The 16,587-nt window shown below is 40.8% G+C and overlaps 1 protein-coding gene across 2 annotated transcripts in view; it reads left to right on the plus strand.

Annotated features, from left to right (window-relative positions):
- The first annotated feature begins 2,751 nt into the window (after nucleotides 1–2,751).
- Nucleotides 2,752–16,587, plus strand: part of LOC114024845 (cytochrome P450 4X1-like) — a 47,703-nt gene continuing 33,867 nt past the window's right edge. For both annotated transcript variants that reach the window (XM_027838043.1, XM_027838044.1), the window contains exon 1: nucleotides 2,752–2,956. In XM_027838043.1, coding sequence (XP_027693844.1) covers nucleotides 2,753–2,956 — 204 coding nt within the window. In that variant the 5' untranslated portion in view covers nucleotide 2,752. The remainder of the gene's footprint in view (nucleotides 2,957–16,587) is intronic.

Raw genomic sequence — 16,587 nt, forward strand, 5'->3', positions numbered from 1 at the left:
TGATGAATGAAGGAATGAAGGAATGAAAAAGCATTTATTAAGTCCTTATTATGAACTAAGCATTGGGGATATAAATAGAGAAAGAAAGTAGTTTCTGAAACTCACATTCTGATGGGGAAGATAACACATAAAAGAAGTTTCAATTGCAAGTCATATGGAAAGGTACCATGGTCAGTCCTTGGGTACAGCAGCAAAGACAATAGTAATACATGTTCTTTAGGTCCTTAATAGCTGTGGTTGACGAAGACATTGCAGCTGCAACACCCACAGAAGCAGTGGCCAAGTTTTATCTCCACAAGGGTTGCTTCCCAGAATGATGGTAGTGGGAGCTGAGCTAGAAGCAGGATCAAAGGTCTGGGATTAATTGGCATTCCCAGGGCTCTTAGACTTACCTGCCCATTAGTGGCATTTGGTTAGTGTTTAGTACTACTGGTGGCAAGAAAGATGGGTGCGTTCTCCATAGATTTCACCTCTCCAGCTTATTGTATGTACTCTTCTCTCCTCTGACACCAGCACCACTCTAGCTCAGGCCCTCATCACCTCATGTTTGGATTATTGGAATAACCTGCTGATGGCCTGCCTGCCTCAAGTCTCTTCCCACTCCAAGCCATCCTTTGTTCAGCCACTAAAGTGATTTTCTGAAAGCACAGGTCTGATCATGGCATATCCCACACACACTCAATAAACTCCAGTGGCTCCCTATGACCTCCAGGATCAAATACAAAATGTTCCATTTAGCATACAAAACTTCAAAATCTAGCCTCCTCGTACTTTTCCAGTCTTCTTACACCTTACTCCATGACACCTACTCTTTGATCCAATGACACTAGCCTCCTGACTATTTCGTAAATGGAGTATTCCATCCCTCCATTACAGGCATTTTTTTTTTTGCTTTTTGGTGAGGCAATTGGGGTTAAGTGACTTGCCCAGGTCACAGCTAGTAAGTGTCAAGTGTCTGAGGCCAGATTTAAACTCAGGTCCTCCTGACTCTAAAGTCAGAGTTCCATCCATTGTGCCACCTACCTGCCCCGACAGGCATTTTCTTTAACTGTCCCCAATGCCTGGAAGCTCTCCCTCCTCAGATCTGACTACTGACCTTTCTACCATCCTTTAAATCCCCCCAAAAATCCCTTCCATAGCCCCTCTTAATCCCAGTGCCTTCTCTCTGTTAATTATTTCCCCCATTAGATTGTAATCTCTTTAAGGATAGGAACTGTCAATCCAGCCTCGGACACTTGACACTTAATAGCTATGTGACCCTGGGCAAGTCACTTAACCCCGATTGCCTCACACAAGAAAAAAGGAATAGTAAATGTCTTGTGCCTTTCTTTATATCTCCAGCACTTAGCACAGTGCCTGGCATATAATAGGTGTTCAATAAATGTTTATTGGTTGATTGATAGAGATTGTTTTCTTCCATGATGATTGTAGGGGAAAACAGGAAGCAAGGTTAGCAGTCTGGAGGCATTGTTCTCGTGAAGGCACTTGGGTTCAGGGTCCTGGATCGTCTCCATCAAGGTCTAGGGTGGAGGGTGGTGATTGAGGTGATAGCACTGGTTTGATTCATCTGATACTTCCTGAAATCTCTCCCTCATAGTGTTCTGTTGATTCATCTAAACTGACTTGCCTGACCCCAAGGTGGAGACATAAGTATAGGAATTACTTAAAGCTGGAAGGTCTCTTAGAACAAAGATTGCTGGGGATTAGGGGAAGGTGATGCCAGAAAAAAATAACAGAAACGGTCAGAGTTGAGAAGGACCTTAGACTGTAAAATGTCTGCCAGTGAGGAAACAATCATTTATTGAGCACTTACTATTTGCCTGGAACTGTGCTAAGAGGTGGATGAAATGAAAGATAAAAACAGGTCCTGCCTTCACCAGCCTTATTTTCTAATAGGAGAGAAATGTAAATAACTAGATATATACATGGAAGACTGAGGAGGGGGGATGGGATTGAGGGGACCAGGAAAGACCTAGAAAAAAACAGCTGAGCTTTGGGTGAACCTTGAAAAAGGCTAGAGAAACTAAGAGGTAGGTTGGGGAGGGTGAGTATTTCAGGCTTGGGGATCACCAACCACAAAGGTAAGAAGAAGAGAGATTGGGTGTCCTGTGCTAAGGAACATAGAACGTAAGCCAGCATCTCTGGATCTTAGAGTGAGTGGAGAAATGGAAAGCACAAGACTAGAAAATGGACAAGAGGCTAGGCTGTGAAGGGTTTGAAATACCGCCATCTACCTCAGAACACTAAATATAAGGTGTGGTGGTGGGGGGACCTTAGAACAGACAGAACAGGAAATGGAAAAGTAAAGAGAAATCTGGGAACTTAGAATGTGTGTGTGGTAGGAAGGGGTAGAGGAGGGCAGTGGAAGGAGGGGTCGGCTTAGAGCTTTTCTTGTCCGACTTTTCATGTGACAGAGGAAGGCACTAGATCAGTTTCTCCCAAAGATCCCATTGCACCCAGAGGCAATTTCTTTGCAAGGAGAGAAGTCCTTAATTTCTCCCTCTTTTCAACCACCCACAGCTGCCAAGATTCTGGGCCCAATCAGGCCATTGGTCAAAAGAAATCCGGGAGAGTTGCAAGCTACCTACTCCTTCCTTCAGGACTAGGCTGTACTGTCACTTCCCTATTTCTGTTTTGGAGTAGGCTGAGGGAGGGGGTTGACATGTGTGGCCTCAGGCAGCTCCAGCCCCCATGTAAGAAGCTACTGCTGCCAGTAGTGGCAGCAGCAGAGCATCTCAGGAATGCCAGCAGCATGGACTCTGACTCAGTCCCCACAGACTCTGGCATGGTCCCTTGGTTGGAGAGGCACCGGACTCTGTCCTTGGTCTTGACATTCACCCTCGTGCTGCTGCTGCGGCAAGTCGTCAAGCTCTACCTCCGGCACCAGGGACTGCTGCGAGCCCTGCGACCCTTCCCAGGACCCCCGACACACTGGCTCTATGGAAACCAGAAGAAGGTAAGCAGGGGCTCTGATGGGGCTCGGGGTGGGGGGCAGCCAGGACAGAGGGAGGGAGAAGCTGCTGCCCTTGGCCTGACTGACCTCGAGGGCAGGTTTCAGGGCCGAGGGGTCTCCCTCTGTAGGAGGCAGGAGGATAGAGAAGGGCCTTAGGAGTGACACACAGATTCATTCTGGGAAAAATCATTGGGACAGTCTTCCCGACATCTCATGGTCTTCTTCCTCCTGCTTTTACTCCTCCCTCATTGTGCTCTTCTCAGCTTCTTGATGCATCCCGGAAGTCATCAGGGGTCCTGGCTTCAATGGCACCTTCAATCTGTCACTTCACCTCCAGATGGCCCTATAGCATTATCTCCAATTTATCCTGTATAGATCTTGTACATAGGTATCTGCATCTTATCTCCACCATTAGATCGTGACTTCCTTGAAGGCAGGGTGTTTTGTATCCTTAAGGCTTAGCACGGTGCCTGGCACACAGTAGGCTCTTAGTAGGAATGCTGAACATGGAGTTAGGAAGTCCTGAGTTTGAAACCTACCTGAGAAATTTACTAGCTGTATGACCCTGGGCAAATCACTTAACTGCTCTTAGCCTCAGTTCCCTCATCTGTAAAATGAGGATGACAAAAGCGCCTATGTCAAAGGATTGCTATCAAATGAGATAATATGTCTAAAGTGCTATATAAATGGAATTATGAGTTATACATTGTTATTAAATGCTATATAAGAGCTATCATCATTAATAATAATAATTATAACTATAAATGCTTGCTGACTTGACAATTAGCGAATTAAGAATTTGAACTCACATTTTCAGACTCCAAGTACAAAGTTTGTTCTTCTTTAATTCAATTCAGCAAATTTGAAGCAGCTACTGTGTGCTAGGTATTGTGGGAGACTCAAAGTCTAGCTCCAATCCAGACCCTGCTCTCAGGGAGCTCAGTTTAGAAAGGGAATATCTCTGTCATTTTTTGTGTCTTTGTCTCTTTCTGTATCTGTCTCTGGCTTCTCTCTCTCTCTCTCTTACACACACACATACACACACACACACACACCACACAGGCTCTCACTCTTACTGTCACCCACATTTATACATACACACAATACACACACAGGTGCTCTTTCTCATATACACACAAGCACTCATATACACACATACATACAGACAATACACACACAGATGCTCTCCCTCTCATACATACACACACACACGCACACACACACACGCCCCACACAGGCTCTTGCTCTCACTCTCACACACATTTTTACATACACACAATACACACACACAAGTGCTCTCTCTCATACACACACAGGCACTCTCTCATATACACACACACACAAAGCTGTAATATCTGAATGACACAACCAATACATTCTACAAGAACAAGCACAAGGCCATGCAGGGTCCCATGAAAGCATCAATGAAAGCTTCAGCAAGGAGCTGGCCCTCAGGTGAGTGCTGGTGTTCTGAGGGCAGCTTGAAATTTGTAAAGGGAAAGCAATTTGTCATATAAGGATAGGGTGAGGAAACTGTGGGTGTGTAGCCTGGAGTAGAGAAGACTTCTACCTAAATACTTAACTTCATGTATGTCTGTTTGTCATATGGAAGATTGATTTGAGCTGACTTGTTCTGTCTGCCCACAGCGGGCAGAACCAGGAACAAGGCTGTAGGGTGGGGGTGGGGGAAGAGCTGCAAAGAGGCCAATCTAGGCTGGATATCAGGAAGAACTTCCAGACAGTGAAAGTGGCAGGGTGGGAGGGGCTGCCCTGAGAGACGGGAAGCTCTCCCTCTTTGGAGATGTTCAAGAAGTCTCGAGATCTCTTGTTGGGGTTGTTACTGTAGGGAATCTCTTAGTATATGGTTGGAATTAGATGGTCACTGTGGTCTTTCCAATGCTTAGAATTCAATGATTCTCTAATTGCGTGTGAATGGGAAGGGAAAGAGAAGGACTATTTATTAAGTACCTACTATGTGCCAAACACCATGCCGAGTGCTTTATTAACGCTATCTCGTTTGATCCTTACAACCCTGCAAAATAGATGACATTATTATCCCCATTTTACAGCTGAGGAAAATGAGGCAAACAAAAGTTAAATGACTTACCCAGGTTCACACAACTAGTGTCTGGGATCAAATTGAATTCTGGTCTTTCAAACTCCAGGTCAATTACTCTATTGCCTAGAGCACCACCTAGCTGCCTCATCATGAAAGGGAATAATTGAATAATCCTGGGACAACAGGCTGGAATCAGAATGTGATACCCCTTAAATATCAGGATGTAGAGTTTTTATTTTATCCTTGAGGCAATAGGGAATAACATTAAGTTTTTGAGCTGGGTCAGAAAGATTGTTTTGGCAGCTAATGGGAAGATAGGTTAAAGACACAAAATACTTTCCCATTTTGGAGACCAATTAAGAAGTTTTTTCAATAGTCTAGATAAAACATGATGGGGAAGACGCTAGGCTAGTTCCTATGTGTATATATAAACATATATGTGTAGAGAGAAAGAGATATGACACGTAGGCCAAATCAGCAGGATTTTAAATCAATGAGCATAGTGTGAGAGAAGTTGAAGAAAAGAGAAGGAGAGGATGCTAAGCTTTAGATCAGGCCTGTAAAACATATGGCCCATGGGGTCACCAAAGGATTGAGGGTGGCCCATGAAAAATGTAGAGAATGTAAAAGAAAGTAAAGATGTAATGAGTGCTTTGTCCATGCCCCACTTAACCCGCCTTCCTCTAGTCACTATTGTGCCCATCATATAACTTGGTGGGTGGGTTGCCACTGTGCACACCCTCTCCTGTTTATCACATGACCCACAGCAACCAACCATCATCAGTCTGTCTCTAGTCTGAAAGGAGAGAGTCATATCTTTTTGCTGTGTTTTCAGTCATTAGCATCATTGAACAAGGGCAGAGTGAGTGCAGCCACGAGCCAACGCAACTGACACCCACTATGTGTTGAGCAGCAAAAACATGAGGGCTTCTTTCCCTCCCTCACTGCACAGCCACCCTCCAAGTTACATGAATGTCTGTCTGGTATTTTCTCCAAAGTCAAGACACTCAGTTCAGCATTTCTTGGTATGTGAGCAGTTGCTATGGAGATTTTTTGGTTCTAACATTAAAGTTCTGGAATGACTTTGTAAAATGGGTAATAAAAAAATGGAAGATCATATCAGAACACAGAGTGTTTAATCCAGAGTAGACAAATAGATACTTGTTTACCTACACAAGAGATAAAATATTGTGCCTTATTTGCCAAGAAGTAATAGCCATTCCAAAGGAATACAATCTTCATCGCCATTTCAAATCAAAACATCCTGACTTAAGCAAATTGGACAATAAAAAACAATATTAAACAATAAAAACAAATAAATGAATGATAAAAACAAATAAAATACAATAAAAAACAAATTAAAGCATCCAAATTGTTGGAAAATCAGAAAAGAAACTCAGAAAATGAAGCAGCTACTAAGGTTAGTTTTCAGATTTCTAAAGAAATCAATTTCAAACATGATTCTAGAGTATGATAAACTGATTGCTGACAAGAAGTGTAATAGGACCCATTAACTAAATGTAAACAGTAAGAAAAGCCTGAAAAATGTATTAAAACTTGTACTGCTTAGCAAAGTAACTTTTAAACATTAATGTGATTTCATAATAAATAAAAATTGGGAGTAATATATGTATTAATTTATATAATTGAAATTTTCCTATCTTTTAAAAATGGTTTATTTGCAAAATAGCTTAATCATTAATTATACCTTTGGAAAGTGAACTGTTAAAAACCTATCTGCAGCCCAAAGAAGTTTAGCCTATTATAACTTTGGCCTCTACCTACTGCCAAGTTGTACTTTAGAATCTGTGTGACTGGCTGGGGAGTAATGTCAAGAGAGCCTAGGAAGTTGCTAAGGTCAAAGGCTTGGAGAAGAAAAGTGATGGACTCTTCCTCTTCCCCCATCCTCTCCCTGTCATAGCTGAACAATCAGAGCTTCAGAACACATCTGTACAGTACAATTGGGTGTTAAGGCTTCACAGAGAAAGAGAAAGCAACTTGGTGGAGAATATTAGATTTAGAGTCTGCCCTAGCTCTGTTACTTTCTACCTGTGGGAACTTGAGCAAAGATGGGACCCTTTCTGGTCCTCAGTTTCCTCCTCTGTACAGCATGGGGGGTGGACTAGATAATATCTCTAAATGCATGACCCTAGTATCCCACAAAAAGGACTGTCTTTCCATAGCTGTCCCCCAAAGGCATTATAGGTAAATAATTATGAGTTCTCTAAGGGCATCTATGAGCCCTCCTCTCTGGTTTGTTTGTGGAGACCTAGAAATGTTGAATCTGGGATGTAGCTGAAAGGTGAACATAAGTTTCCCAGTAGCCTATCAGTCTAAGCTGTCTACATAAGGTTTACTTCCCCAGGGAAGGGCATGGAAAATGGCTCCATTCTATGTACAGCTGATTGAATGACAGCAAAGCCTGATTACTTCTTTCTCCTTACACCATCACCCCCAAGATCCAGAGGGAAAAAAGAAATGGACTGGGATGGCAACATGGCAGATCTAATCACCATTTCTTTTCTTTTTTTTTTTTTTTTCTTAGGCAGTTGGGGTTAAGTGACTTGCCCAAGGTCACACAGCTAGTAAGTGTCAAGTGTTTGGTCTGAGGCCGGATTTGAACTCAGGTCCTCCTGACTTCAGGGCTGGTGCTCTATCCACTGCACCACCTAGCTGCCCCTAATCACCATTTCTTAAACACATGCTCTGGGTAGAACTTTGAACTCAGGGAAGGAAACAATGAAGGTAGGGAGGAAGGAAGGAAGGAAGGGAAGAAGGGAGAGAGGGAACAAGGAAGGGAAAGAGGGAGGGAACAACAAACGGGGTGAGGGAGGATAGACTGAAGGAAAGAGAGTGAAAAGGAAAGGAGAGAAGGGAGGGAGGGAAGGGAGGAAGGAAGGAAGGGAAGAAAGGAGGGAGGGAAGAATAATAAAAATAATACAGTTTGGTTGAAACTTAGAGAGGAGTGAAAATGAGGCACCAAAGGTAGGCTAGCAGCCAATTAGAGAGCACCTTAAATGCCAGACTAAAGAACTAAACTTTGGGAGAGGATTCTGGGAAGATGGTGGAGTAGGTCAGAAAATTCCAAGCTCTCAAGAATTTTCCCAACAAAAGAGATAAAATAGCACCTCAGGGCAAACATAGAGCAGTTAAAAATAAATAAGAGTAGGGGCAGAACAGTAATCCTTCTGGGACAATCAGAGAAGATCTGAAGAAAAATCCCAGAACAGATTTGGTCCCTGAGAAGAGTAAATACCTCCAAGCTAGGGACCCCTTAAACAACAAACTGTGAGCCCTGGGATAAGCTGAGTTAGGAGGGTGCCACACCATAGGAACTTTTACCCCCTGGACAGTGAGAAAAGTTGAGTGTCTGAACCAGAGAAGATCAAGGGAACCTCTGCTGACAAAGAACAGCAGACCCAGCTGTGCTGGGAGATGAGGCTGGGTGGGGGGAGAGGGGGCAATGGTGAGTGCAGGAGCAGTAGGACTGGGAGCTGGCTGTGGGCACTTATAGGAGGCTGGAGGTCTTGGTTTCAGTTCCAGGCTAGAGGGAGAATTCCCTCTCTCTTTCCCTTCCCTGAAGGAAGACCTTAGGCCAGAGGCACCATCCCCTATACTCCAGGACTAGAGGTGATTACAAAAAATAAGCTACTACACATTTTTTAAAAAATGAACAGGCAAAGGAGAAAGAATTCAACCATAGAAAGTTACTATGGGAATAGAGAAGACTGGCGTTCATCTTCAGAGGAGGATACTGAAGCAAAGAAACCCTCTTCTACCCCAAAGGGTAACACCAAATGGTCACTTGCCCCAAAAGAAATCATAGAAGAACTTTGAAAAGACTTTAAAAATCAGGGCACCTAGGAGGCGTAGGGTATAGAGCACCAGTCCTGGAGTCAGGAGGACCTGAGTTCAAATCCGGTCTCAGACACCTGAAACTTACTAGCTATGTGACCTTGGGCAAGTCACTTAATCCTAATTACATCATTAAATAAAAATAAAGGATTGAGGATCTAAGACAACTCCAAAAGACTCATCATGGAAAATGCCATTCACATCCAGAGAAACAACTATGGAGTCTGAATGCAGATGGAAGCATACTATTTACTCTCCTTTTCTTTTATTGTTTTGTTTTGTTTCTTCATTCTCATAGTTCCTCCCATTAATTCTAATTTTTCTTTACATCATGACTAATGTGAAAATATGCTTAATATGAATGTATAAGTAGAGCCTATATCAGATTGCATGCTGTCTTGGGGAAGGGGGAGGAAAGGAAGGGAGAGAAAATTTGAAACTCAAAACCTTATGGAAGTGAATGTTGAAAACTAAAACTAAATTAATTAATTATATATATTTTTAAAAGACTTTAAAAATCAAATGAGAGATTGAAGAAAAACTACAAAAAATGTAAAATAATAATCTAAGAAAAACAAGATTATGAGAAGAAAAGCAACCAATTAGAAAAGGAGATCCAGAATCTTAATAAAGAAAACAACTCCTTGAAAATCAGAATTGAGAAGATGGTGGAGTAAAAGCAGTGACTTGCTTGAGTTCTCCCCCAAACTCCTCCAAATAACTGTAAAAAAAATGGCTCTAAACAAATTCTAAGGTAGCAGAACCCACAAAAAGACAGAGTCAAACAAATTTCCAGCCCAAGACAACCTGGATGATTGATTGGAAAGATCTCTTGCACCAGGCTGCAACCAGGAGAGAAGCATGGTTCAGCATAGGCCACACAGGCTGCTCAGGCAAAGACCAGGCCTCAGTGAACCTAGAGTAGGCCTCAGGGGACTGAATTAAAGGGAGCTGTGGCAGTTTCCAGACTTCTCAACCACAAACACCAAAGATAACTTAGAAGGTCAGTAGGAAAGGTCTGTTGGACTGTGGTGAGAGAAAAACTTCTTCCAGCCCCAGTCCTGGCACAGCCCTGGGGAAGAGGCTGCTTCTGGAGCTCTTGGCCCACAGATGGAGGGGGAGATCAAGCAACTGATCAGAGGGGGATTGCAGGGATCTCTTTTCTGGCACTGAGGCAGGATTCTCTTGCTTTGCCCATGCTTGGATCTGGGTCAGTTTTGGGTGGTGGTCCTGGGGTGAGGAGGAGCTTTGGTGTGGTAGAGCTTGTGGGGGCAGTGGAGAGGGAATCCTCCTCACTGTTCCAAGGCAGAAAAGAGTGCTTATGGTCACTCATAGACCAGAGCACAGGCCAGGAAAAGAGTAAATACCTTGCCCTTGATCATATCACCTTAGAAGAAATGAAAATTTACAGGTCCCTAGAGCTATCTCTGAAAATAGCTACAAAAAAAAACACCTGAAGCTTGGGACAGTATACCCTCCACACTGTATGCAGACCCCTACCTTAACAAAGAGTTTAAAAGTCAAATAATTGGCTGGGATCATGAGAAAATGACACAAAGAAAGTCAGACCATGGAATCTTACTTTGGTGACAAAGATCAAAACATACAACCAGAACAAGACAACAAAATCAAAGCTCCTACATCCAAAGTCTCCAAGAAAAATATGAATCAATCCCAGGCCATGGAATAGCCCAAAAAGGATTTTGAGAAGCAAGTAAGAGAAATAGAGGAAAAACTGGGAAGAGAAATGAGAGTGATGCAAGAAAATCGTGAAAAATAAGTCAATAGCTTGCTAAAGGAGACCCAAAAAAATACTGCAGAAAATAACACCTTAAAAAATAGACTAACCCAAATGGCAAAAGAGGTCCAAAAAATTAATGAGGAGAAGAATGCCTTAAAAAGCAGAATTGGTCAAATGGAAAAAGAAGTCCAAAAACTCACTGAAAAAAATACTTCCTTAAAAATTAGAATGGAGCAAATGGAAGCTAATGACTTTATGAAAAATCAAGAAATTGTAAAACAAAACCAAAAGAATGAAAAAATAGAAGACAATGTGAAATATCTCATTGGAAAAACAACTGACCTGGAAAATAGATCCAGGAGAGATAATATAAAAATTATTGGATTATTTGAAAGCCATGATCAAAAAAAGAGCCTAAACATTGTCTTTCAAGAAATTATCAAAGAAAACTGCCCTGATATTCTAGAACCAAAGGGTAAAATAAAAATGGAAAGAATCCATCGATCACCTCCTAAAAGAGATCTCCAAAGGAAAACCCCTATGAATATTATAACCAAATTCCAGAGTTCCCAGGTCAAGGAGAAAATATTGCAAGCAGCCAGAAAGAAATAATTTAAGTATTGTGGAAACACAATCAGGGTAACATAAGATTTAGCAGCTTCTACATTAATGGACCAGAGGGCTTGGAATATGATATTCCAGAGGGCAAAGGAGATAGGATTACAACCAAGAATCACCTACCCAGCAAAACTGAGTATAATCCTTCAGGGGAAAAAATGGACATTCAGTGAAATAGAGAACTTTCAAGCATTCCTGATGAAAAGATCAGAGCTAAATAGAAAATTTGATTTTCAAATACAAGACTCAAGAGAAGCATGAAAAGGTAAACAGGAAAGAGAAATCATAAGGGACTTATTAAAACTGAACTGTTTACATTCTTGCATGGAAAGATGATATTTGTAACTCATGATACCTATGTCAGTATTAGGATAGTTGGAGGGAAAAAGATAGATAGATAGATAGATAGATAGATAGATAGATAGATAGATAGATAGATAGATAGATAGATAGATAGGTAGATGGCACAGGGTGAGTTGAAGAAGAAGGGGTGATATCTAAAAAATAAAATTAAGAGGTGAGACAGGATTATACTGGGAGAAGGAGAAAGGGAGAGGTAGAATGGGGTAAATTATCTCACATAAAACAGACAAGAAAAGGCTTTTACAGTGGAGGGGAAATGGAGGAAGGTGAGAGGGAATGAGTGAATCTTATTGTCATTGGATTTGGCTTAAGGAGGGAATAACATACACACTCAATTGGGCATGGAAATCTATCTTATCCTACAGGAAAATAGAAGGGGAAGGGGACAAGAGAGCAGGGGGATGATAGAGGGGAGGGGCTAATCAGAAGCCAACACTTCTGAGGAAGGACAGGGTCAAAAGAGAGAATAGAATAAATGGGGGGCAGGATAGGATGAAGAGAAATATAGTTAGTTTTTTACAACATGACTACTATGGAAGTGTTTTGCATGACTACACATGTATTAATCTGTATCAAGTTGCTTGCCTTCTCAATGAGGGTGGGTGGGGAGGGAGGAAGGGAGAGATTTTGGAATCTAAAGTTTTAAAAACAAATGTTAAAAATTGTTTTTACATGCAACTGGGAAATAAGATATACAGACAATGGGGTATAGAAATCTATCCTGCCCTAAAGGAAAATAGAAGGGGAAGGGGATAAGAGAAGGAGGGAGAAGTAGAAGAGAGGGTAGATTAGGGGAAGGGGTATTCAGAATGCATACATCTTGGGACTGAAGGAGGGGCGAGAAGGGGAGAAAATTTGGAACTCAAAATCTTGTATAAATAAATTCATAAAAAAATTTTAAAAAAGAAAATCAGAATTGAGCAAGGGGAAGCCAGAAAAGGTATAAGAGATCAAGAAATAATAAAACAAAATATAAAGAAGGAAAAAATACAAGAGAATGTGAAACATGTCATAAGAAAAACAACTGATCTGGAGAACAAATCAAAAAGAGAAAACATAAAAATAATCAGACTGCCAGGAAACTATGATAAAAAATATCTTGATACAATAATACAAGAAATAATTAAAGAAAATTGTCCTGAAGCATTAGAACAAGAGGAGAAAGTAGAAATAGAAAAACTCCACCAATCACCACCTGAAAGAGGTTATATGAGGAAAACCCACAGGAATAGTATAGTCAAATTCTCAAACCCCCAGTTCAAGTATAAAATACTATGAGCAACAAGAAAAAAACTATTTAAACATGGCAGTGCCACAATTAGAATCACACAAGACCTAGCAGTGGTGACACTAAAAGACCATAGGTCTTGGAACACTACACGTTGAAGAGCAAAAGAACTGAGGTTCCAGACAAAAATACCATACCCAGCAAAGCTAAGCATAATCCTAAATGAATAAAATGAACATTTGATGAATTGTCAGACTCTCAGGACTTTGTTAAAAAGAAACCTGAACTTAATAAAAGATCTGATATACAAGAGTCAAGAGAAATATAAGGTGCATACCAAAGACTAATTAATTACAAGGCACTCAGTAAGGACAGACTGTTTACCTTTTATGTATGTGAAATGCATGTCTAAGATTGTTACTAATAATTAGGTAGTTTGTAAGAAAGATTGGGGTAGACCTGAGTATGATATGACTTCAAAAAGCAAAATTGTTTAGGAACAGGTAAAATGAGTAATTATTTTATACAAATGAGATTCAAGAGGGAGAAGTGACACAGAGGAATCACATGGGGAAGGAGGGCTGTTAGTTCTGGAAACCTACTTTCATCAGGAATGGGTTCAAGAAGGAACAATACATATATATTTAGAAGAGTATAAAAGTCTTCTAACTTCAGAAAAAAATAAAACACCAAGGGTATGGATGGGGGGAGAGGATAAGTAAGGAATGTCTAGAGGGGAAGGTGAGGGAATGGGTTAAAGTGTGCATGGGGGGGGGTATTGAAGAGTGTTTAGATTTATGGGAATGGGAGGATAAAGAAGGGATCCTGGGGAGTGGGGGCGTAGGTTAAGTAATAGGAGGGCAAGGTGGTGATTAGAAGTGAAGTAGAGGAGTCAGGAGGGATAGGAAATGAGAGATAGGCACAAACAAAACAAAGATCAGGAGTAGAATTTGTTAGGGAAAGTATATGTTTGTACGTGTATATATGTATATGTGTATGTATATATCTATATCCATATATAAATATATCCATATTTAATTGTAGCCTTCTGGGGGGGGTTGGGAGGAAGGAAAGGAAAGGGGAAAAAGAACAAAGTAAAAAGTGCACAGCAGAGAATAAAAGAAAACTTACAAGGAAGCAAAGACAATATGGATAGCTCTCAACACAACACATAATATCTATTACATAGGCTTTCTTGACATGGAAATACATTGCTATATATTTTGAATCCTCTCTTATGTTCTGCTGTGCACATGACATTTTTTTCTTTTCTTATTTTGCATTTAAGTTTTAATATGTATGTTTATAATATGTTTCTTTTTCTTTTCTTATTGTGCATTTAAGTTTTAGAAAAAAACAGAAAAAAAACTGAATTTTGTTTAGGAAGCAGTGGGGAACCAGTGAAGACTTTTACACAAAAGAGTGACATGATCCTATCTCTCGCTCACTGCCTTTCTGCCTGCACCTATGTTCAGCTGTCCTCTTACCTTAAAATCAAACAAATAAAAAAAAATCTTCCATTGACTTGTGGCCTTCCCTTGCTATTATCCTGTTTATTTCTTCCTTTCACTTCTTTTTTAAAAATTATTTTTATTGGTGTTTTCCATGGATGTTTTCCACATTAACATAGTTTCCTTGATATCCTTCCCCTTCTAAGAGAGTCATTACATATGACAAACAATATTTTTAAGGACAAAAAAAAAGAAAAAGAAAGAAACATAACTGATCGATACGTTTTAAAAGTTTGAAAAATATGTGCAATGTAAACACCTGTGGATCTCCCACCCCTGCAAATTCTTTTCATATCTCTTATTTCAAATCATGTTTGTTCTTTATAATTTAGCAACATTTACTTTTGTTTCATTTTTTGTGTGGCTTGTAGCATGTGAGTTTTAACAAAAGGATAGACAAAGGCAGATCTTTCAACAAGACAACATTTATTAGCAGGGGTCAATAAATGGGTCAGTGGATTGCTTCCATTTATGCCAAAGACCCTGAGCAAAAAGACAGTTTCCCTTTTATAGGTTTTGGGGAGAACAGAAGAAGAATAGAACAGGGTAGATGGCATCATGGATTTGGGTACAAAATGATTAGTTACAAAGCTGAAGTGCAGGGAACAACACGATTGGTTAGAAGTTTGGTAATTGGGATCAGCAACAATCCCCTTTCTTCTCTGATGAAACTAAGAAGTGCTCATCTTTTCAGTTCACGTATGAGATAACAACCCAGACTTTTGGTCAGCAAACTAGACATCCTTGAAGGATAGCTTGGTGGAGTAAAGATATCAGCCCTAACTCCCTTTCCTTCACACACATTCCCTGAGGTTAGCAAAATTCCTTGAGGCAAGAAGAGTTCAGTGATTAGAGGAGAGCTAAATTTTTAGAATTAACTCATTACAGGCCAGCTAAATTCTGAACTAAAGTTCAGAGACAAAGAACCACAACTTAAGCGGTTATAGGACAAATTTAATCCGTTGTAAATAGGATCAATAATGAAATGATAGGGGCAGCTAGGTGGCGCAGTGGATAGAGCACCGGCCCTGAAGTCAGGAGGACCTGAGTTCAAATCCGACCTCAGATCAAACACTTGACACTTACTAGCTGTGTGACCCTGGGCAAGTCACTTAACCCCAATTGCCTAAAAAAAAATAATGAAATGATACAAGATCAATCTTAATCTTCTCAGGTTCTTTCCATTTACATTGTTATAGTCATAGTGTATGTTGTTTTCTTGGCTATGCTGACTTCACTCTGCATCAGTTCGTGCAGATCTTTCCATACTTCTCTATATTGATCACATTCATCATTTCTTACAGCATAGTAAGATTCCATTACATTCCTGTAGTATTTTTTTAGCCATCCCCCAATAGATAGGCATCTTTGTTTCCAAAACTTTACTGTCACAAAAAAAATGCTGCTATACATATTTTGATGTGTGTGGACTCCTTATCAACAGTTTCCTTAATGTATAAGCCTAGGAGTGGAATCTCCCACTCAAAGGGTCTGGACATTAATTCCAAATAGTTTTCCAAAATGGTTATACTGATTCACAGCTTCACCAGCAATGCGCTAGTGTGCCTATCTTCCCATAACTCCTCCAACTCTTCCTATCTTTTGTCATATTTGTCAATTTGCAGGATGTGAGGTAAAACTCTGAGGCTGTTTTGATGTCCATTTCTTTTATTATTAATGATTTAGAGCCTTCTTTCATGTTGTTAATAATTTGCAATTCTGGGATGTAGTATGTGTTCAGAGAAGACTAGTACCTCTGGTATGAGGACTGCTGAGCCCTTTTCAGGGCTGTTTTCCACCCTTGGTGTCCACCTGTTTCACCCAACTCTCACCTGTGGTTCCAAAAAGCATGTGCAGCAGCCACACCCCAGTACAACCCCTGTTTCAACCAGGTTGAGGGTAACTGAGGAGCCTCAAACCCATTGGTGAGTTAGGGGGATGTCTACCCCCAAGTACATGAAGACTTCCCCCAAAAGAATGGGCAGATGAGAACAGTTTGTTCCAGTAGTCGTGAAAGTGGCCGAAGCAGGTGCTGTGAAGAGCTTAGAACTTGATTGGACATCAAAGATGCCAAGGTCATCCACTGCATCCCAACCCATCCCCAGTCATCTTGACTTTTCTCTTGCCACTGGACTCCGATGACTCTGGAAGAGAGAGTGAGGCTGACAACTTCAGGCAACTCTGCCTTACTTAAATCCAATTTATGTGCAACTCAAAAGACATCACCCATACTATTTAACCATTTTACCTACCTCAAAG

This window comes from Vombatus ursinus, unplaced genomic scaffold, assembly GCF_900497805.2.
Source record: "Vombatus ursinus unplaced genomic scaffold, bare-nosed wombat genome assembly UNPS02014825.1, whole genome shotgun sequence".
NCBI lineage: Eukaryota > Metazoa > Chordata > Mammalia > Diprotodontia > Vombatidae > Vombatus > Vombatus ursinus.